General features: G+C 36.7%; 1 protein-coding gene across 3 annotated transcripts in view; it reads right to left on the minus strand.

The window, feature by feature from the left end:
* The window catches only part of SLC4A4 (solute carrier family 4 member 4), a 383761-nt gene that overhangs the window by 224617 nt on the left and 135368 nt on the right, over positions 1–23776 (minus strand). For all 3 annotated transcript variants that reach the window (XM_055111447.2, XM_063603791.1, XM_055111446.2), the window contains exon 4: positions 7802–7937. In XM_055111447.2, the coding sequence (XP_054967422.1) occupies positions 7802–7937 (136 nt within the window). The remainder of the gene's footprint in view (positions 1–7801; positions 7938–23776) is intronic.

Here is a 23776-nt window from a genome sequence, read left to right on the forward strand (position 1 = left end):
GTATTTTGTTATAGCAGCCTGAATAGGCTCAGACAATCCTCAACTGTCCAAATAATATAAGTTTAATAAGATTTTATCTAAAAAGAAAAAGAAGCAAAACCATTGCAGTTCTTTGTGGTCCATCTTTTATTTATTCCTCTCCATAGTTTATATTGCAGGCAACCTGGTTAGACTTAAATATGACTTTGAATACATTTAAAAAGTGCATTTGCAAAACATAAATCCAAACTAGGGTGGATTTATGAAATAGTATTACTCACCCTTCTGGATTACACCAGCTCTTTAGGTCAAGATTTAACCATAAAGGAATGGAAATATAAATTCTCAAAACTAGCCAGTTTCTTAAAATCTATATTTATAAGGGATAAATATTATCTCATAGCTCAGTTTAGCATTTATTTTACTTTAAGTTCAGTAAATATTGAATATTTTGATGATGTCATATTACAGCACAGCTTACAGCATAAGGAGAACTCTGGAAAAATGCCTATTAAATTGCTTTAAAATGTATTGCTCTAATTGTTTAAGGAACTCATTATACTTCCAACAAATGCATTTGGACATAAACTACTGGCTTTCCCATTTAAACAGATCATTTTCAGGTAGTTTCATTCCAGAAATGGCACATGCTTTGTCTAGCCTCCTCGCATATCAAGGACAAATTTGGATTTAGAAAATAAAAACAAAAACTGAAAACTACTCAGTTCAAATCAGAGCCCATTAAAGAAAAGGCTAAGGCAAAAGTACCAAAGTTCACCCTATTCAAGTGCCAATGAATCTGCAAAGGTGCTTTAGAACCATGCAATTACGTTTAAAAAAAAAAAAAAAACAGACTTTTTACTGTAGAGTATACTAAAAGCCACTATCTCCCCTTCATAATAACTATGAATAACTACATATTTGCAATTAGTTTCCCACTTTCTTTTTGCTTCAGTACTTGACATGTTACAGAAAAATTTGTTTCAGAAGCAGGCTTTTTAAATACTTGCAATTACAAAACCATTTTAACCTTGGAGGAGGGGTTTATTAGGTGAAGTTTATTCCAAGGTCTTAGAAGAATAATGATAAAATACTTTGCAGTTTAAGACATTTTCAGTGACTGCCAAACAAACAACATTTCATTCGTTTGTTGAAGAAAAAAAAGACCCACTGGGAATCACTGAATTTTGCAACTTTCCAATCATATGATTAAATATAATTAAGAAAAAAAAAGACCTCTAACTTAATAACATATCAGTTGTACAGTGGAAAACAGACATGACCTTTACACTAAATAAATTCCAACTACGTACAACTATTGAAATGATGATAAATGTCTTGCTAACTAACAAGTGCCTTATCACCCTAAAAGAAGCCAACGTTAGTGTGTACCTGGGAAAAATGAGGTTTTTAAGGAGAATTCTTAAAATTCTAGATCCACTATTAAAGTTATTGTACACAACTACATGGACATAACTATATATGATTACATAGATGATTAAATTCCTTGAGTCTTTTTCTTACAGAAAAATTAACTTGGCCTGAAATAGAATTTCCCAAAGTAATTCAGTAGAGAAAAGACAGAGAAGTCAGTGTAGACTGGGAGAGAGCAGTCTTTGCCCAAACCCACAGTATAAGTGCACATGTTGGTGCTTAATGGCCATGCCCTTAAATCAGGTACTTCAGATTTACCTGAAGTAAATCTGCCAAGCAGAAACACAAGTGGGTGTACATTTGTGGTGTCCAGTTGGAAGTAAAACATCAATACCCCTTTCCTTTGTTGGCTTGTGTTTGTTGAAACTTGTGATGGCTTTCCTTTATACCCAAGTTTGGCAGCACAGTTTGAATTACGCTGGGGGAGTTATCTTTAACAAACATTCATACAACAGTGGTTAAGTCCAGCACTGTCCATCTGAAAATTCACTGAAGAGAAACTGACAGCTAATAATCATTTTTGCAGAGATATCCCTACTCAAATGAATAAAGAATTTGGGCAGGGAAAAAAAACGTCCCTTTCTCCTGACTTTGGGCCATCATCAAACTTGGATCATGAATTATTCTTTTACCAGTTTGCTTTATGAACCCATTAGCTGACACCTAGTCACCTAGACATTCTTAATGGAAGCACAGGCTTCTTCACCAATAAACGATTTTTCAGGTCTGATAAGTCTACCCTTTTTACCATATTCAACTTGTGCTCTATTTTGGAAGAACCACTGAAAATTCAAAGTTCTAACTTTTAGGAAAGGGAAGAACAGGTAAAGGACGTAAAAGGGATGGTGATAGAGTTGAGAGTTACTTTAAACTTCATATAAATAAATACTTAATCTTGTTCATAGTATAACTACTGTGCTTTCCATGACTTAAAAGGGGACATCTCCCCCTATTATTGAAACAATTCTCATTTTTTTAGGCACAGGGCCAACCTGAAATTCCTGAAGTAGTACTACAGCCATAATAATGCTGATGCATTATTATCCTGATCCTACAAGAATATCCTAAACTGAACTTCAGATCTACTCTGCCTACAGATTTCCTCATCTCAATAATGTGTAGGAAATCATTAGCCATCTCAATAATATGTAAGAAATCATTAGCCAACTGAAAAGTATAGGTCTTAAAAGAGAAGGAAGGATGATATTGAGTTCTGTGGGCTGTAGATTTATAATAGAACCTACATGGAGCTGGAGAAGTCTGGAGAGTTAGCTCTCTATGAAATAAAATAGGTTATCAATTGCGGCTTTCACAGAAAATCAAAATATTATCAATTTATAAGTTGGCCAGAAAAAGATTCATGTCACATCTTCATATGTAAAATGGATTCCTTCTAAGCATTAAACTTTTATTAGTCTGGTAGGTCTGAGGGCTTTTAATGGGGGGAAAAAACTATCATATCTGGAAACTAGACATCACAAATGGGAGTCAAAAATTACTGCAAAAACATTCTGACAGCAGGGTATGTCCCAGGTAGTAAAGGTTACTGAAAAGCTGAATATTTGCAGAAGCATATTCACTCCACGCCTCTCCAAAGAATGTAGGTGGAGCAGCAAACCAAGAATCAAGGTTCTATTTCTCTATTCATTGATTCTATTAACCAGTCTTTGTTGAGCATGACCTGTGTGCCAGGTAGTTTCAGGCACTAGGAATACAGTGGCAAAACAACTGAAAATTTCTGCCCTCACAGAGCTTTAATTCTATTGGGAAGAGACAATAACAAGATATATGGTATGCTAAATGATGACAGGTGCTAAGGACAAAAATAATGAAAGATGAGGGATAGGAAGCATTGGGGGAAGGTTTCAATTATAGATAGGACAACCACTAAGCAGGTAATATTTGAATAAAGACCTGAAGGAGATGAGGACATGGGCCATGCAGATAACTGTGGGGGTTCAGGGAAGACAGAACATTTCAGACAGAGGGAACAACAAGTCCAAAGTTCCTAAGAGATTATTAGCATGACTGGCCAGTGAGGCTCAAGCAGAGTGAAGCAGAGGAAATGAAAAGGAAGACAAGGTCAAAGAGATTATGGCAGATAATTCATAAAGGAAGTAAGAGCAGATGCAAAGAGATCAACTAATTAGGAGCCATCTGCAGCAATCTCAGTGAGAAATGATGGGAAGAACTAGAGTTGTAGCAGTACTGAATGTGAGATGTAGTGAGATCTCTGAATATGTGAATATCTTTAAAGGTAAAACAGAATTTGCCAATTGGTCAGATATCGGGTGTAGAGAAAGACAGGAATCAAGGAAGACTCCAATGTTTCTGGCTCAAGAACTAAAAGAATGGAATTGTCTATTGAGATGAGGAAATCTTTAGGAAGAGTAGATCTGAAGTTCAGTTTTAGACATGTCAATTTTGAGAATCCTATTAGCCCTCCGATTAGTTGATTCCAATTAAATAAGGAATTATATCCGTGCTTTTATAAATGCAGATATCATCAATATATTAATGAAATAGTTTGAAACTTTAAACATAGGTCCCCTTCTAAGCTTTATCAATGGCATTCTGGGTACCTTGGGTCTTTCATTCCATAGCTGTTCATCAGTCAGAAAGAGAAGAATTATACAGAACCCTGATTTGGTCAATTAATATTTCTAAGAAAGTATTATATTCAGAACAGTTGTGTCGAAGGCAATCAGTTCTCAACCAATCACACATTAAACAAATGTTTATTAAGAGCCTATTATGAATCAGACACTGCCAGGAACTAGAAATATGATAGTGAACAGACATGGTAGTCTCTCTGCAGATAAATTAATGTAATGAGGGAGACCATATGAAAACAATAATATCACATACATAATGAATTAATCGACAGCAATTACGGTAAGCCCTATAAAGAGAAGTTATACAGCGTGGACATGACACACGATACACTCCCAACACTCTTCCTCTCCAGCAGTAGGGTGTCTTGGGGACAGACTACATCAGCAAAATGGCACACGTGCTCCCAAGGAAATAACGTCTCTAAGGATGGTAAAGTATTCAAAACCATCTTAATCTTTAAAAATCTTGAGTGAAAATCCTATGCTCCTATCATTCAATGTTGAATTACCTATACAATGAACTATAATCTCTCTACCTTTCTGGGACCAGGGATTATGTAAAATAACGTATGGTCTGCATTTGACTGAAATGAAAAACAGAAAAATACACCTGAATTATACTCTATGATAACAACTCACAAAGAACTTCAAGATGAAAATAAGAAAGTCAAAGTAGTCTTAGCTGAGTGTAGCAGTATACACACAGGAATTAAATTTTAGAGCTATGAAATATATATAATGTTAGGGAGGAGGCAACTCAATACGACCTTCATCTGATAAAAAAGAAATTCAAGCTCAGAAAGACTACATGACTTGCTCAAAGTGAAACAGCTAGTGAGCAGCAAAGCCAAGACTAGACCAAAATCTCCCAACACTTCAGGCTGCACCAGGACAATTCTCACACTGTATTTTTCTATCAGAAAGAAGGAAAAGAAAGAATGAAACAGATTCACTAGTAAAAAGTTTTTGCTTTGGAAGCCTTCTTTTGGAGGATGTTTTAGGAACTAAAATTTTACTTTACAGAGGATTTTTTTCTATACAGGTTATTGGTTCTGAGAGAGGGGAACAAGAAACAGTTGATGTATCCTGGGAGGAAGCCCCAAAAGAGCAAAGAATGAAAAGCTTCAAAAGAAAGTATTACAGATGAGGAGTGGAAATGTGTTATGAAAGCTTTTTTAATTAGAAGAAGAAAATATTAAGTAGCTATCAAACAGAAGAGTTAAACAATCACACCCACTGTAGATGTCTATTAGAAAGAGAATTACCCAGTAAATTGAAAAATAAAGTATTTAAAAATTAGGTCTCTTTCCTTAATACTACTGTTGGGGCAAGGAGTAAAGCCGAATTACTTTTTTTCTGGGCATTGTTTAAGTTATGAAAGATAAGAAATTCTCCATCAGTTCTAAACATTTTTAAAGCAGTTGTTTCTGCAAGACTAAGCTACCTAGAAACTCTTGGTGAGGAATAAAAACTTCTCCCCCATTATCAAATAAATTAATTTATTAAGCTTCTCCAGTATTAAAAATCCCAAAGGGCTAAAGACATTCAATATTACTTAAAATTGTGGAAATAAAAATAAATCCATAAGCCTACAAAGCATAAGCCTAAGTAACTAAACTACAAAAAATCCAATTAACTTCATAAACACTTGATTACAAGTGGTATGATGTAAGAAATTTTAAAGTATGCCTCAGAAAATAAAAATTCTTCCTCTAACTCTTAAAAGAATCTTCATCCATAAAGGGAAAGGCTATTGGCTTACTGCTCCTTTATAGCTCATCTGCTCTAATTGATTAAAGCGATTTTTAAAAATATTTTCTTTCTGACTCTAGAATTTCTTTCTAAGTCTATCTAGAAAAAATAGCAGCCATAAATACTTTTTCCATCTATAACCACAGAAGAAGACTTTCATCTATCTTTGCTTTGTTTTTCTTAAACTCAAAGCTGGGATAATGATTTGGTTTCCCTTATTCTCATATTGTAAGGTATTATATTAAACTTACTTCAAACCTTTTAATAAGATAGAGATCTATGTAAGATCCTCATTTGCTCACTGCTATATTCATGGTACCTAAAACAGTGCCTGACATAAACTATTCATTCAAATAACACTGGTTGAGTTGAATTGATTGGAATTAAATTACAGACTATAAGAGGTTTATCTTAACATTATCTTGTTTATGAAAGTGAAATACATTGGAATCAGCACATAATGATGACAATGAGAGACCAACAACTGCATTATAATCAAAGTCTTTGTATTACATAATTGCCTTATGTCACAGAAGATTCACCTGGAGAATATCTCTGAATCTATATGTAAAAGAAAAGCTCCGTTATGAGATTAATGAAACCCCAGGTATTTGTGTAATGCTTAACAATTTACAAAGCATTTTCATACATATACATATACACATGTATGTATATAAATATGTGACATTATAAATACATTGTATACTATATTTACATATAATATATGTTTTATATACCATACATATATAATATGTAATAGGCATTATTATCCACTCTTTATTGATAATGAGACCAAAGCTCTAGGAAATCGAGTGTCTTGTCGCTAAGAGGCAACAGAGTCAAAGTAAACTCGGGCCTCTAAACTCCAAACTCAGATGAACCTTCTACTTTCAGCTGGATATTTAAAAGATTACAGGTTTATACTTGAAATACAGTAGTCCCCTTATTCACAGGGGATACATTCCAAGACCCCCAGTGAATTCCTGAAGGCACGGATAGTACTAAACCCTATGTATACTATGTTTTTTTCCTGTATATAAAACATAATAAAGTTTAATTTGTAAATTAGGCACAGTAAGGGACTAACAAAAATAATTAATAATAAAATAGAATAAATATAACAATATACTGTAATAACAGTTATATAAGTGTGGCAACTCTCTCAAAATATCTTACTGTACTGTACAGTGAGTAACCGAAACCATGAAAAGCTAAACTGTGGATAACCTTGGGGGGACTACCATAAGAGCAACTTTCCTCATTGTTTTAATAATCTCTTTTTTATTTCATTTAATTTTTTGAGGCAGGGTTTCAATCTGTTACCCAGATTGAAGTGCAGTAACATGATCAGAGATCACTGCAGCCTCGACCTCACAGGCTCAAGTGAGCCTCCTACCTCAGCCTCCTGAGTAGCTGGGACCACAGGCATGCACCACCATGCCCGGCTGACTTTTTTTTCTTTTTTTTTTTTTTGTAGAGATGCGGTCCCATTATGTTGCCCAGGCTGGTCTTGAACCCTAGGCTCAGGCAATCTACCTGCCTCGGCCTACTAAAATTCTGTGATTACAGGCACAAGCCACTGCACCTGGCCAAAACCCCCCTCTTGACAGGGAATGAGTAATAAGTCACACAAAATCTCACAAGAGATCTTGGCATGTGGACACTGTGGAAACATATCTCTTGGCTGTCATTTTTGGGTACCTGAGTTTATTATCTCTCTAAAATATTTTACTCTTAAATAGTATATAAATTGAGCTTTATTTCTAATTCCTTATAAAAGCCAAAATTATAGCAACATGGATCAATGAAACAATGCCCCAGTAGTGAAATAAGAGGTGCCCTGCATTCATATCAACAAAAAAGAAAAGAAGAAATAGAATTATTTACTCCTTATCCCAGCCAACATCATGCCCATTGGCCATTCAAAGTGCTAAGGCTAAAGAACGGCACTCCAGGATCAAGCATCTTGCCCTGCCCTTGTTTCCCTGGGTCAGTACTACATACAGTCAGCTATGCCTCACCTGGCTGTTTCCTTCCACTCCATCTCCTGCCCATCCACGGCCAGCAGCTCATCCAGTTCCGTGAAGAGCTGAGGGGGAGCTGGGCTGTCATCCTCCTCTCCCAAGATGAATCGGATGCGTTCTGCAGCAGGAGAGACTGCAGAAGTGAAAATACTGTGGTTAAACATTGGCTGGACAACCCTGAGGAAAGTGGAGCTCCGGGCTCTTCCTCTCTCCCCAAGGTTACTGGGCTTCCCTTCCACATTTTCAGTGGACATCTTTCCTGCTAAGCCTCCCAAATCCCCAATCTAAAGCCAAAAAGAAATCAAAGCCCTTCTCTATTCCTTTGGTTCTGAACTGTATCTTGGTTCTCCACCACTCTCCAGAAGGACAGCACTCCAATTCTGTGTGATGTGTCACAAAGAACCTTTAGCCCTCAGATGAGCTGAGGTCTAACCACTCACTTCCCCTCCTTCTCCACTTATGACTCATCCAAAATTATAAGACAAAAGCCAGCTTGAACCAGTCACTTTTTCATACAGCAGTGGGAGGGACAACAAAGTACCCCAATCCTGAGATCTCCCAAGTCCCCGCCTCCCACCCACCCTCCCTCTGTCCAATGCCTAAAGCTCATGTCCTCGCAGGCTTCTCCCTGCCAATAACTGGCTAACTGCAAAGTTGATGAAGGAATATTTAACAAGATGGGCCCTCTTCTTTACAGAATGGTAGTACCCAAAAATGTTTAGTCAGACTTCAATGCACTTGAAAAACAAGCCCAAGTAAAATATTGTACACTTGAGGGAGAGAGGAAAAAAAAAAACATTTTCCAACACACTCAAGCACATAATTGAATGCCCTACTAGCTCCTTTTGACCCTATCTCCTGAAAATCATGCAATGAAAAATTAACTAGAATTTCCCCCAGGTCATGGGTTACTCCCTTTCAAAAAAAAAAAAAAAAGAAGAAGACGAAAGAAGAAAGAAGAAGAAGAAGAAAAGAAAGAGAGAGAGAAAGAAAAGCAGTTGGAAATTGATGGTCATGTTACAAGTTTAAGGCCCACAAATACTCCTCAAAATCCCTGGGTAAAACCAACAATGTTATATACATGTGAATGCAGTTCAAGCACACACAAATATGTTTATTATGGATAGACACACACACACACATGCATATATAAATTTGTAGAAATATATGTACACAAATGACCCAATAAAACCAAAAATCCCTACCATCTGAAAACTGTTATAATACAGGACAGAATAAAATTCCATAGATCAAAATTTATTTAGTACAAATAAACCCATGAAAAATATTCAACCTAATTAAAAATCGAAACTAATCATTAAAATAAAATGTGTTTTACCTATTAAAATGTCAAAAAATGGCAGGGCGCGGTGGCTTACACCTGCGATCCCAGCACTTTGGGAGGCTGAGGCGGGTGGATCACCTGAGGTCAGGAGTTCGAGACCAGCCTGGCCAACATGGTGAAACCCTGTTTCTACTAAAAATATACAAAAAATTAGCCAGGCGTGGTGGCGTGTGCCTGTAATCCCAGCTACTCAAGAGGCTGAGGCAGGAAAATAGCTTGAACCTGGGAGACAGAGGTTGCAGTGAGCCGAGATCATGCCATTGCACTCCAACCTGGGTGACAAAGCAAGACCCTGTCTATAAATTAATTAATTAATTAATTAATTTAATGTCAAAAATGAAAAAAAAATAATGATAATCCCAACCTGGGCAAGGATTTGGGAATCATGCACCCAGCACTTCTTGATTTATGTTACTGGTAGGAGCCTAAATGGAAACATCTCTCTAAAGGGAGATGCTTGAAGGACATGAAAATTTCTGGTGGGACATGAAAATTTTTAAATAGTGTATATATCCTGTGAGCCAACAATTCTTGTACTAGAAATACATTCATTCTAAATAAATAAGAGTTATCTCAAAGGTTTAGTGACAGAGGTGATCATTCTAGCATTGTTTATAACTGAGAAAACAGAAAAATCCTAAACATCCAAAAAGGAAGATTGGTTAAATAAAGTATGGTACAACTATACAATGAAATACCACTCAATCATAAAATATGAAGTCAAAATAGTTGGCCTTTTTTGACATGTATACCATATAAAATTAAATTAAAAATAAAAATCATACACATTAAATGATCCCATTTTAGTAAAGAAACAATAAATATATATTTCTATAAAATAAAGCTAGGAATTGAGGCAGCCCTCACGGTGCTCAGTCTGATATGTGTGCATTTCAGTTACCACAATTTAGATTAAATAACATAGTCCCAACAATACAGTTCAAATTTCAGTTAACATGGTATATTAATAGTAATTTCATAAAGTACAAACTTTGCAGCTAGCTCTTCAGTCCATAAATCACTACGTAACTAACATGTGTGCATAATGATCATTGACCAATCATGGGGTGTTTCTTTAAAATATGTCAGTGATTGATCACTGCGTGTTTGTTATTCAGTTCACACACAGACAGCAAAGTGTGTAGCTGTGTTGCCTTCTTGTCTCCCAAAGATAAATGCAAGTGACATGGATAATCAAAGACGGAACTGGCCAACAAGAATGAAGGCAATGTACAGAAACAAAAATTAATACTATTGGAAGTAAAATTTGTATCAAACGTAAATGGAGACGACGTAGCTAACCATGGAACGTAAACGATGCTGCCATTCACCATTGAAAGACTCTGTATATGCAGTTAGAGGAACTTAGTGAAGGTGAATTAATCAACATAAACAAGGAAAGTGATTGTAATGAAAAGGATGATGATGTCCTAGAGAAAGTGATACTGGCTAAAAACTTCACATTCAAGGAGTTTTAGGAGACATTTCTTGACATGGAAAGCACACAGGATAAAATGTAAGCTGATCCACATTTAGAGAGCATGACAGTTTGTCTAGGCATTGAAAAAAAATGCATGCTCTGTATCATAAGTTGTACAACAGGAAGAAGGCAAGCACTATTCAAACTACTCCTGATAAGACTGTACAATGAAACAATTTTAATATCAATATTTCTAATGTTTTAAATTACTGTGTACTGAATAAATATTAGTTTTACCTTTTTCCATTTCCCTATACCTTTATAGCTAACAACAAGAGAAACTGTAGTGATTTAAAAATTTTTAAAGGTCAAAGAGCAATAGTAACTGTTTTCATTGATTATTAGGATTGCTTTGCATAATTTCAGTTTGCAAAGTCTTTTTTTTACAGTTACAGTTACAGCACTACGGTATAAAGCAAGGACTTCTACATATACAGGCATATTTAAATACACAGGTACACTTTCAGTGTTATATGGTTTATTTCTAGGGCTTCTGTTTTCTTATGTTCACTTTTCTATAAATTCCAAAGTGTTTACAATTCACTCATGTATTCCATTCAGCAAATGTTTACTGAGCACTGTCTATGCTCTTAATTGGCTTAACAGGCTTTATCTTCGGCCTCCGACAAAAAGATCTCTGTTCTTACAGAGTTTACATGTATGTAGGGAAAATAAATATTAACTAAGTAATTTATTCTTTAAATAAATAAGTAAATTAGCACATAAACCAATACCAGAAAAAAATCTGCTAAATATAAGTGTATGCAGAACATTAAAATAAGGTAATTGAGTACATACTGATACAAGGTACAATGAATATGTTTTACTTTGTGATTAGAATTTTTTTTTTTTTGAGACAGAGTCTCACACTATTGCCCAGGCTGGAGCGCAGTGGCGCTATCTCAGCTCACTGCAAGCTCCGCCTCCCAGGTTCACGCCATTCTCCTGCCTCAGCCTCCCGAGTAGCTGGGACTACAGGCACCCACCACAATGCCCGGCTAATTTTTTGTATTTTTAGTAGAGATGGGGTTTCACCGTGTTAGCCAGGATGGTCTCGATCTCCCAACCTTGTGATCCCCCCTCCTCGGCCTCCCAAAGTGCTGGGATTACAGGCATGAGCCACTGCACCTGGCCTGAAATTTCTTAATATCCCTGGTAGAAAATAATCTACAGTTCCAGGACTTTAATGTAAAAATATTTGCAATGCCTTTCCAATCATGAAATGGGAAGTCTAACTATTTTAGGCGATCAGGAGGGCATGAAAATGAAGCAATGACAGGCAGAATTTGGAGTCTGGACAATACTTCTAAGGAGTAGTGTGTTCACATTACCAAAAGTTTAGTCACTTTTTTCATCGTAGTGGTTCTGAAACTAGCAATCACAAATATAAATCACTTTTCATCAACATTCAACATCAAAGATCCCTAAATCAGAACTAGCTTTAATTTTGTTTAACTTTTATTTTAGATATAGGCGTACATGTGCAGGTTTGCTATATAGGTAAATTGTGTGTCACAGGGGTTTGGTGTACAGATTATCTGCCACCTAGGTAATAAGAATAGTACCCAACAGGTAGTTTTTTGATCCTCACCTTCCTCCCTCCCTCCACTTCACGTAGGCCCCTGTGTCTGTTCCCTTCTTTGTGTCCATACGTACTCCATAGAATTAGCTTTTAGAAGGGAGAAGTCTAGAGTTAGATAATCAACCTTTTGTCCATTTCTAAAGATGTGATGTAGGTTTGTCCCCACCTCTAACAGAAAAAAATAAATTGGTCTCCTGCCTAAAAAACAGCATAGATAGTACATATCCCTGCTCGGCTCTCCTCCACAGAGCATTACTCCGTAGTCTGGCATTCTCAATTTAGCAAAACGTGAATCACTACTCATTAGACAGCAACTCAGTGGTGACTTCTGCAAAATGGAATGGAAGAAGGATGTAACACTACCTCCAGGTCTTCCTCTCTAGGTACCATGCCTAACCCCTTTCACAGGTTGTCTTATTTATTACATATAGGCACCTGAGCAACCAGTGTATCAATTTTGGGGGATTAAAATTCCAAAATCATGTGTCATAAACTAGTTCGCAACTCCTGGAAGTTTCTACTGGTGCTGTACTGGGCTCAGAGCCAAGAGACTTGGGGTGCATATGACTTAGCGAGACACCAGCTTGGGCAGCCAAGAAAGTGCTTGCACCACCTCTCCCCCAACTCCAAGCAGTGCAGCTCTGGGAGAAGCTCCTTCCTTCTGCTTGAGGAGAGCAGAGGGAAGAGTAAAGAGGACTTTGTCTTCCAACTTGGATACCAGCTTAGCCACGGTAGGTTAAGATACGAGGCAGAGTCTTAAGGCCCCAATTCCAGGCCCTAGCTCCCAGGTGACATTTTTAGACATACCCTGGGCTAAAGGGAACCTCCTGCTTTGAAAGTAAGGACCCAGTCTTGGCAAGATTCATCACCTGCTGACTAAGAGACCTTGGGCTTTGAATAAACATCAAGGATACCCAAGCAGTACTTGCCATGGACCTTGAGTGAGATCCAGAGCTATGCTGGCTTCAGGTGTGACCCAGTGCATTCCCAGCTGTGGTGGCCATGGGGAGAAGTGCCTGCTGGATGAAAGGAGAGGGAAGAATGAAGGTGACTTTGTCTTGCAGCTTGGGCACCAGCTCAGGCACAGTGGAGCAGAGTACCAAACAGGCTCCTATGATCCCCAATTCCAGGCCTTCGGTCTTAGCATTTCTGGACCTGCCCTGGGCCAGAGAAGAGCCCACTTCCCTGAAGTTAGAAACCCAGGCCTGGCAGCATTCACCATAAGCTGACTGAATAGCCAGCTTGAGCCTTGACTGAACATCATCAGTAGCCAGGCATGGGGCAGTGGCGGCCATGCAGAGAGGCTCCTTCTGCATCAGGAAAGGGGAAGAAAGAGTGTAAAGGACTTTGCTTTGCAGTTTGGGTGCCAGCTCAGCAGCAGCAGAATAGAGCACCAAATAGATTCCTAAAGTTCCTGGCTCCAGGCCCTGGTTCCTGCATGGCATTTCTGTACCTGCCCTCAGCTCACTGCCTTGAAGGGAAGGACACAAGCCTGGCTGGATTCACCACATGGTGACTGAAGAGCCCTTGGACCTTGTCTGAACATTGGTGGTAGCCAAACAATGGTCACTGTGGGCCTTGGGTGAGATCCAATGCTGTGCTGACTTCGAGTCTGACCCAGTATAATCCCAGTAGTAATGACCACAGGGGTACTTGAGTCACACCTCCCCCAACTCCAGGTAGCTCAAATGGAAAGAGAGACTTCTTCTGTTCAGAGGAAAGTAAGAGAAGAGAACAAGAGTCTCTGCCTGGTAATCCAGGGAATTCTCTCAGATCTTATCACAACCACAAAGGTGGTAAACCTGCAAGTCTGTAAGAGTCACAGCATTACTGGGCTTATGGTGCTGCCTAACGCAGATATGGCTGCAGCGATATCATATGCAAAGTCATAGATCACAACAATCAATTCCCTTTGAATGCTTGAAAAGCTTTCCCAAGACAGGTACAAACAAGCCCAGACTGTAACGACTACAATAAATACCTAACTCTTCAATGCTCAGACATTGACAAATATATACAAGCATCAAGACTATCTAGGAAAACATGACCTCACCAAACAAACTAAATAAGGTACCAATGACCAATTCCAAGTAACAGAGACATATGACCTTTCAGACAGATAATTCCCAATAGCTGTTTTGCAGAAGCTCAGTGAAATTCAAGATAACACAGAGAAGGAATTCAGAATCCCATCAGATAACTTCAACAAAGAGATTGAAATAATTTTTAAAAATCAAGTGGAAATTCTGGAGCTGAAAAATTCAACTGACATACCAAAGGATGCATCAGAGTCTCTCAATAGCAGACTTAAGCAGAAGAATTAGTGAGCTCGCAGACAGGCTATTTGAAAATACACAGTCAGAGGAGACAAAAGAAAAAAGAATGAAACACACCTATGAGATCTAGAAAACAGCCTAAAAGGGCAAATCTAAGGGTTATTGGCATAAAGAGGAGGGAGAGAAAGATTGGGGTAGAAAGTTTATTCAAAGCGATAATTTAAAAAGTAGAAAAACTTCAAATAAAAAACTGAACAATGCATCTTAAAGAACTATTATAGAAAAGCAAAATAAAACCAAACCCAAAATTAGTAAAGGAAGAAAAATAATAAAGATCAAAGCATGAATAAATGAAATTTTAAAAAAGCAATACAAAAGATCCATGAAACAAAAAGCTGGTTGTTTGAAAAGATAAACAAAAATGACAAACCTTTAGCCTAAGAGAAAAAAAGAGAGAACCCAAATAAATGAAATCAGAGATGAATAGACAGACATTACAACTGATACCACAGAAATTCAAAGGATCATTACAGACTACTATGAGCAACTATATGCCAATAAATTGAGAAACTTAGAAGAAATGGACAAAGCTTAGACACATTCAACTTACCAAGATTGAACCAAGAAAAGACTCAAAACCTGAATAGACTAACAACAAATAATTAGATTAAAGCCATAATAAACGGTCTCCTAGCATAGAAAAGTCTGGGACCAATGGTTTCACAGCTGAATTTAAAGAAGAACTAATGCCAATCCTATCCAAACCATTTCTTTTTTTTTTTTTTTAATACTTTAAGTTCTAGGGTACATGTGCACAACGGGCAGCTTTGTTACATACGTATACATGTGCCATGTTGGTGTGCTGCACCCATTAACTCGTCATTTACATTAGGTATATTTCCTAATGCTATCCCTCCCCCCTCCCCCTACCCCACAACAGGCCCCAGTGTGTGATGTTCCCCTTCCTGTGTCCAAGGGTTCTCATTGTTCAATTCCCACCTATGAGTGAGAACATGTGGTGTTTGGTTTTCTGTCCCTGCAACAGTTTGCTGAGAATGATGGTTTCCAGCTTCATCCATGTCCCTACAAAGGACATGAACTCATCACTTTTTATGGCTGCATAGTATTCCATGGTGTATATGTGCCACATTTTCTTAATCCAGTCTATCATTCATGGACATTTGGGTTGGTTCCAAGTCTTTGCTATTACGAATAGTGCCACAACAAACATACGTGTGCATGTGTCTTTATAGCAGCATGATTTATAATCCTTTGGGTATATACCCACTAATGGAATGGCTGGGTCAAATGGTATTTCTAGTTCTAGATCCCTGAGGAATCGTCACACTGTCTTCCACAATGGTTGAACCAGTTTACAGTCCCACCAACAGTGTAAAAGTGTTCCTATTTCTCCACATCCTCTCCAGCACCTGTTGTTTCCTGACTTTTTAATGATCGCCATTCTAACTGGTGTGAGATGGTATCTCATTGTGGTTTTGATTTGCATTTCTCTGATGGCCAGTGATGATGAACATTTTCTCATGTGTCTTTTGGCTGCATAAATGTCTTCTTTTGAGAAGGGTCTGTTCATATCCTTTGCCCACTTTTTGATGGGGTTGTTTGTTTTTTTCTTGTAAATTTGTTTGAGTTCTTTGTAGATTCTGGATATTAGCCCTTTGTCAGATGAGTAGATTGCAAAAATTTTCTCCCATTCTGTAGGTTGCCTGTTCACTCTGATGGGAGTTTCTTTTGCTGTGCAGAAGCTCTTTAGTTTAATTACATCCCATTTGTCAATTTTGGCTTTTGTTGCCATTGCTTTTGGTGTTTTAGACATGAAGTCCTTGCCCATGCTTATGTCCTGAATGGTATTGCCTATGTTTTCTTCTAGGGTTTTTATGGTTTTAGGTCTAATATTTAAGTTTTTTTTTTTTTTTTGAGACGTTGTCTTGCTCTTTCACCCAGGGTAGTGTGCAGTGGCGAAATCTTGGCTCACTGCAACCTCTGCCTCCCGGGTTCAAGCAATTCTCTGCCTCAGCCTCCTGAGAAGCTGGGATTACAGCACCTGCCGCCATGCCTGTCTAGTTTTTTTTGTATTTTTAGTAGAGACAGGGGTTTCACCAAGTTGGCCAGGCTGGTCTTGAACTCCTGACCTCGTGATCCACCCACCTCGGCCTCCCAAAGTGCTGGGATTACAGGTGTGAGCCACCGCGCCGGGCCAATATTTAAGTTTTTAATCCATCTTGAATTAATTTTTGTATAAGGTGTAAGGAAGGGATCCAGTTTCAGCTTTCTACATATGGCTAGCCAATTTTCCCAGCACCATTTGTTAAATAGGGAATCCTTTCCCCATTGCTTGTTTTTGTCAGGTTTGTCAAAGATCAGATAGTTGTAGATGTGTGGTATTATTTCTGAGGGCTCTGTTCTGTTCCATTGGTCTATATCTCTGTTTTACCTACCCAAAACATTTCTAAAAATAGAGGAGGAAAGACTACTTCCAAACTCATTCTATGAGACTTATATTACCCTGATACCAAAACCAAAGGCAAATCAAAAAAGGAAAACTACAGGCCAATATCCTTAATGAACACTGAGGCAAAAATTCTCAACAAAATACTAGCAAACCAAATTCAACACACATTAAAAAGTACATTCATCATAACCAAGTGAAATTTATCCCAGGGATGCAAGAATAGTTCAATATATGCAAATCAATTAACATGATACATCATATCAACAGAATGAAGGACAAAAACCATATGATCATTTCAATTGATGCTGAAAAAGCATTTGATAAAAATCAACATTCTTTCATGATAAAAACCCTCTAAAATCTGGTTACAGAAGGAACATACCTCAATATAATATTAATAGAAGAACAGACCTACACCTAGTATCATGCTGAATGGCAAAAAACTGAAAGTCTTTCCTCAAGATCTAAAACAAGACAAGGATGCCCACTTTCACCAGTTATTCAACACAGTACTAGAAGTCCTAGCAAGAGCAATCAAACAAGAGAAGAAATAAAGGGCATTCAATTTGGAAAGAAGGAACTCAAATTAACCTTGTTTGCAAATAATATGACCTTATATTTGGAAAAACCTAAAGATTCCACCAAAAAGCTATTAGAACTAATAAATTCAGTTAAGTTGCATGATACAATATCAAGTATACAAAAATCAGTAGCATTTCTATATGCCAGCAGTGAACAATCTGAAAAAGAAATCAAGAAAGTAATTCCATTTATAATCATTACAAATAAAATAAGATACTTAAGAACAGACTTAGCCAAGAAAGTGAAAGATCTCTACAATGAAAACTATAAAACACTGATGCACGAAATTGAAGACATAACAAAATGGAAAGATATTCCATGTTCATGAATTAGAAGAATCAATATTGTTAAAATGTCCATACTACCTAAAGCAATCTACAGATTCAATGCAATCCCTATCAAAATACCAATGACATTCTTCACAGAAATAGAAAAAAATAATCCTACAATCTATATGGAACCACAAAAGACCCAGAATAGCTAAAGCCATCCTTAGCACAAAGAACAAAACTAGAGGCATCACATTATCTGACTTCAAATTTTACTATAGACCTATAGTAACCAAAACAACAGAGTACTGCCATAAAAATGACACATAGACCAATGGAACAGAATAAATAGAGAACCCAGAAACAAACTCATACATCTACAGTGAGCTCATTTTTTATAGAGGTGCCAAGAACATACATTGGGGAAAAACAGTTTCTTCAATAAATGCTGCTAGGAAAACTGGATATTAATATGCAGAAAAATAAAACTAGACCCTTATCTCTCACTATATACAAAAATCAAATCAAAATGGATTAAAGACTTAAATTTAAGACCTCAAACTATGAAGCTACTACAAGAAAACATTGGGGAAACTCCAGGATATTGGACTGGGCAAAGGTTTCTTGAGTAATACCCCATAAGCACAAACAACCAAAGCAAAAATGGAGAAATAGGATCATATCAAGTTAAAAAGCTTCTGCACAGCAAAGGAAACAATCAACAAAGTGAAGAGACAACAAAAAGATGGAAGAAAGTATTTGTAAACTACCCATCTGACAAGGAATTAATAACCAGAATATATAGGGAGTTAAAAACAACTCAATAGGAAAAATCTAATAATCTAGTTTAAAATGGCCAAAAGATCTGAATAGATATTTCTTAAAATAAGACATACAACTAAGAAACGGGTACATGAAAAGGTGCTCACCGTCACTGATCATCAGAGAAATGCAAATCAAAACTACAATGAGATCATATCACCCAGTTAAAATGGCTTTTATCCAAAAGACAGGCAATAATGAATGCTGGCAAGGATGTGGAGAAAAGGGAACCCTCATACACTGTTGGTGGGAATGTATAGCCACTATGGAGAATAGCGTGGAAGTTTCTCAAAAAACCAAAAACAAAACTACCATAAGATCCAGCAATCCCACCGCTAGGTATCTGCTCAAAAGACAGGAAATCAGTATATCAAAGAGATATCTGTACTCCCATGCATGTTTACTGCAGCATTATTCATATTAGCCAAGATTTGGAAACAACCTAAGTGAGCATCAACAGATGAATGGATTTTTGAAATGTGATATATACACACAATGGAGTACTATTCAGCCATGAAAAAAGAATGAGATCCAGTCATTTGCAATAAGATGGATGGAACTGGAGGACATTTTGTTAAGTGAAATAAGCCAGGCACAGAAAGACAAATTTTGCACGTCCTCACTTATTTGTGGAAACTAAACATTAAAACAATTGAACTCATGGAGATACAGAGTAGAAGGATGGTTACCAGAGGCTAAAAAGGGTAGTTGGTGGGAGCAGGCGGGGTGGGGGATGGTTAATGGGTACAAAAATATAGTTAGAATAAATAAGGCCTAGTATTTGATAGCACAATAGGGTGACTACAATGAATAATTATTTATTGTACATTTTAATATAACTAAAAGAGTATAATTGGAATTTATAACACAAAAAATAATAAATGCTTGAAGTGATGGATACCCCATTTGCCCTGATGTGATTATTATGCACTGTCTGCCTGTATCAAAATATCTCATGTACCCCGTAAATATATATACCTATTATATACCCATAAAAATAAAAAATAAAAAGAAGAAAAGATAATACATAGTAGGGAAAATGCTATGGATAAAACTATAATAAGCAATAACTAATATTTTTGAATGGTTACGCTATCCCAGGAAATGTGTTAAATGTTTTTCATTTGTTATATCATTAATTTTACACAAGTCTATGAAATAGCTACTTTTATTATTCCCTTACATTACTCTTATAGACAGGGAAAATGCATCCTAAGAAGGTAAGGGACTTCCTCAAGATAACACAACTACTAAGTGATATGACTTCAAACCCATTTGTGTTGTTTCTAAGCCCATTTGTTAGCTGCCACACTCTAATGGTTAATCTCATTTTTTAAAAGAATTAAAGGAAAACACGATCAGATTGCTATATGAACAATATAGGCAGTAAATGTATTAGATTTCAGAAGACACGGAAATCACAGTGGCATATGAAATAGTCAGAAAGTAAATTAGTTGAAATTTGGTTCATTATTCACCAAAAGGCATTTTGCGAATGTACCCTTTTGGTTTTGGTATAGGAAGCATCCCACTGTGGCCACCCTGCAGGCTTCCAAAAAAATTGCTTTAATAGAAATAGTGATCACAATGAAGAATTCCTGCTGAGCATGACAAGTCTACATATAAATTCCCTTAAACAAGTTAAATGAGGACTTCTGGATTTCACATTTTCTTCTTTGCAAAGTCCACAATCTGGTACAATCTCAGCTTTCAAACCAAAGTATAAAAAGAAACAACTATTTTTAAGTTATTAATGTGCTATTCTCAACTGGTTTACATAGTTATCATTTTAAGTACTCATTTCTGTTTTTCATTGTGAGACAAAAGTTTGTAGGTAGATATCATGGTTGTTAAAACTTCCACAATTTATGTATTAAATATATCACAGTAGTTTTGTTTCCCCTAGAAAAAGACATCATTTTATACCTATGTCATGCTTTACAATAGCTCAGGTGCTCAGACCTAACCCAAATGGCTCCAACAGCTGCCTAGAGAATGCAGCTAATCTTCACAATCTTTCAAAGAGGCAGCTTTTTACTCTTTTTCAGAGATGATAATAGATAAGGCACTTTACAAATGCTTCGCATGAATGACAATCTCATTGAATCCTCAAAACAAACCTGTTAGGTAGATTGTATTACTATCTCCATTTTACACATGAGAAAACTGAGGCTTGGAGATGCATGTAAATTGCCTAATGATTCACAGGCACCCCAAGCAGTCCTCCCTGAAAACCCATGTTATCATGCTGACCCTTTGTTGACCAGATGAAGGAATGAGGCTCAGAGAGGTTCAGCAAATTACTCAATGTCATACAGTAAGTAGCAGAGTTAGGATCAAACTTAGGTCAACTATTTCTAAGTCTAATGTCGTGGTGTTACACCTTTTCTCATCCTTATAAACTTGAAGCATACAATGTATCAAAGGACTGTCATGGTGGTGTATTTATCATTTGAAACAGCCCCCTAAGTAAGTCTGATAGATATCATTTTCCATTCATATTCCCCAGAAAGTAGAAACTCAGGCAAAGCTTATGTGCTAATGTTTATTGGGATGTGCAATTCCAGGATATCAAGAATAAGGGAAGAAGGGGCATGAGGCATGGAGGGAGGCTAAGTAGACATAAGGTAGTGCATTCTTATTAATAATAATTACCAGACCACTGTAACACTCTAAAAACACACTTAAATATATATATAAAATCCTCAAACTTCATTTTCACCTTTATAAATAAATGAGAATAACTAAATGAATAAAGTTTTATAAACATATAAATGTTTAAAACACACAGACATACACACAAACACACACATACACTGTAGTGGTCATCTGTTAGTAACCACCTTTAAGCTCTTTTTCTAATGACAGCATCCCATTTTCTTCCAGAGAACCATCTTTATATTTGTATAACCATTTGGTTCAATCCACAAGGCCCTATGACCCAGGTCTGAGCAATGAGAATATCACAACTTCTTGCCACAGCAATTCATTTTTGAGTGGGCAGTTGACCTGATATAGGCGAAACAGAGTAAATAAATGTCAGCCTTTTGCTAGAACTACTAAGAAATTAATCATTATGCTGAGAGGCTAAAATGGCAATAAAAGCTATGAAGTACAGATGGCCATCTTGCAACTCTAAGGGAAGAGTCTACCTAAGAATAAGTTAGACATGTAATAACTCAGAAGCAAGGCAGATGTAGGTTTCTAATGCCTAGATCCACCCACGCCTGAAGTCAGCTATGTTTCAATCATACTTGACAATTACAATTTAAATTAAAAGCAAAATTGTTTTAAAGCAATCTGAGCAAAATTTTCTGTCATTTGCAACCAACAGTCCTGATATACCCTCCTATTATTCCATTTTAACAGGTTAAAGTAGAGCTAATTTCCATGTGTTAAGTGCATCACCAAACTAATTGCATTGAACAACCTTTTTTTTAATGGAATCCAAGTTTTGGAGAGATGTGTACAAGTTACCTAGATTTTCTTCATGCCTTAACATACCTTTTACCCCAACCAATCCAGAAAATTACCATCAATTTACATGTTAGCAAGCTATAGACAAGTAAATTAGACAGTTACTTTTTCTCTTTCAAATTAGCTAAGAAACTGAAACAGCCAAGTACTATTCATTAAAATAGATAATTTTAAACATATTTAGGCATCCAAGTATTAATAAGCTCCCACTCAAGAAAAGCTGTCAATTATCAGAAATTATCCTTAATATGCCACGATATTATTATTCAGCTATAGAGAGTCAACAGCATTAAGAGCCTGAGTTTCATAATATTATCAAACTACCTTAGTTAGGAGCAGAGTAAGTTCAATTTCAGCCAGCAAGTGGTGATAAAAACTAGAGTTTACTCAGACATTTTTAAGAAATATCTGTACCGTAGCTTTTTATCTTAAAAATGTAGAAAAATAATTTACCTGGGGTTTACATTACAAAAACGTTACATGGATTCAGGTCATATCTATAAGATACTTAGAATTCTTTAGAACATAAAGGTAGTACTCCTTGTATTCTATAACTTATTCTGTGTAGTTCTTTCCTAACTTCTGCCAAAGCAGTGGGTTAAAAAATTAAAACGAGGATTTCTGTCAGTGATGTAAATATGTATCTTTCTTTTTAAAATGCTGCTAAGCCATTCTCAAAGGGGTAGTCTCAATGATGGTACAGCAGTAAAGTAAGTTTGGTCCATGAAATTCCATGTTTAAAAAATTATTGGCCCACAGCCTTTTTGGTCTGCTGCTTCTTTTATTAATTATCCCAATTATATTAATTGTAATTATATTAAGCATATTATTAATATTATTTCAATATTCCAAGACTATCAGAGAGAAAAGTAAAATTCAAATCAATCATTTAGTTTTTAGCAGCCTCAATGGTGACCTAAACTAAGTAACTAATGATGAAACTAAACATTTTGACTTTTTCCAAATTTCACCTTCCATGATACCATTTTCCTCACTTAATCCAAGTTTGCATGGTATTCATGAGGCTTTGAGAAGAAATAGGTTCACAGAAATGGTAATCACCCAATTGCGCCATCTGCATATCGTAAGACTGCATTCCCCCTAATAAATTAACATCCCAAGAATTTGCTGGGTCCCCAAGGGATGTTTCACACATATTGATTCTTTTGGCTACAGCCCTCTGTTGATGCCCTCTATCTGCAAAAAAAACACCTGGAAGGGGTACCGCATCACAGACACCATCATCAGAGTCAAGCATGAAACTCTCAATACTCTGCCAAGGATGTCAACTCCCAACGTTCCCAAGGATGCCAAAACAACACAGTAGTTTTGGGATGCCAAAACAACACAGTAGTTTTGGGATGCCAAAACAACACAGTAGTTTTGGGATGCCAAAACAACACAGTAGTGAAAATAAAACCAGGAGACAAAGAAGTCTAGATGGACATAATGGATAACAGGAATTGTGGGGGTAAGTACAGAGTTCAGAACATTGTGCTGTCCTGATTGAGACCCAAATTATGTCTTTTGACACATATCACATGCCAGAGAATTTCCAGAAGAAAAGCTACGTGAGGACTCAAAAAAGAGGAATTCATACAACCCCATCCATTCACCCACATTTAACCACCAGGGCGTATCTGCCTTGTTAAAATTACAAGGTACCCAG

Source organism: Pan paniscus, chromosome 3 (assembly GCF_029289425.2).
Source record: "Pan paniscus chromosome 3, NHGRI_mPanPan1-v2.0_pri, whole genome shotgun sequence".
Classification (NCBI taxonomy): Eukaryota; Metazoa; Chordata; class Mammalia; order Primates; family Hominidae; genus Pan; species Pan paniscus.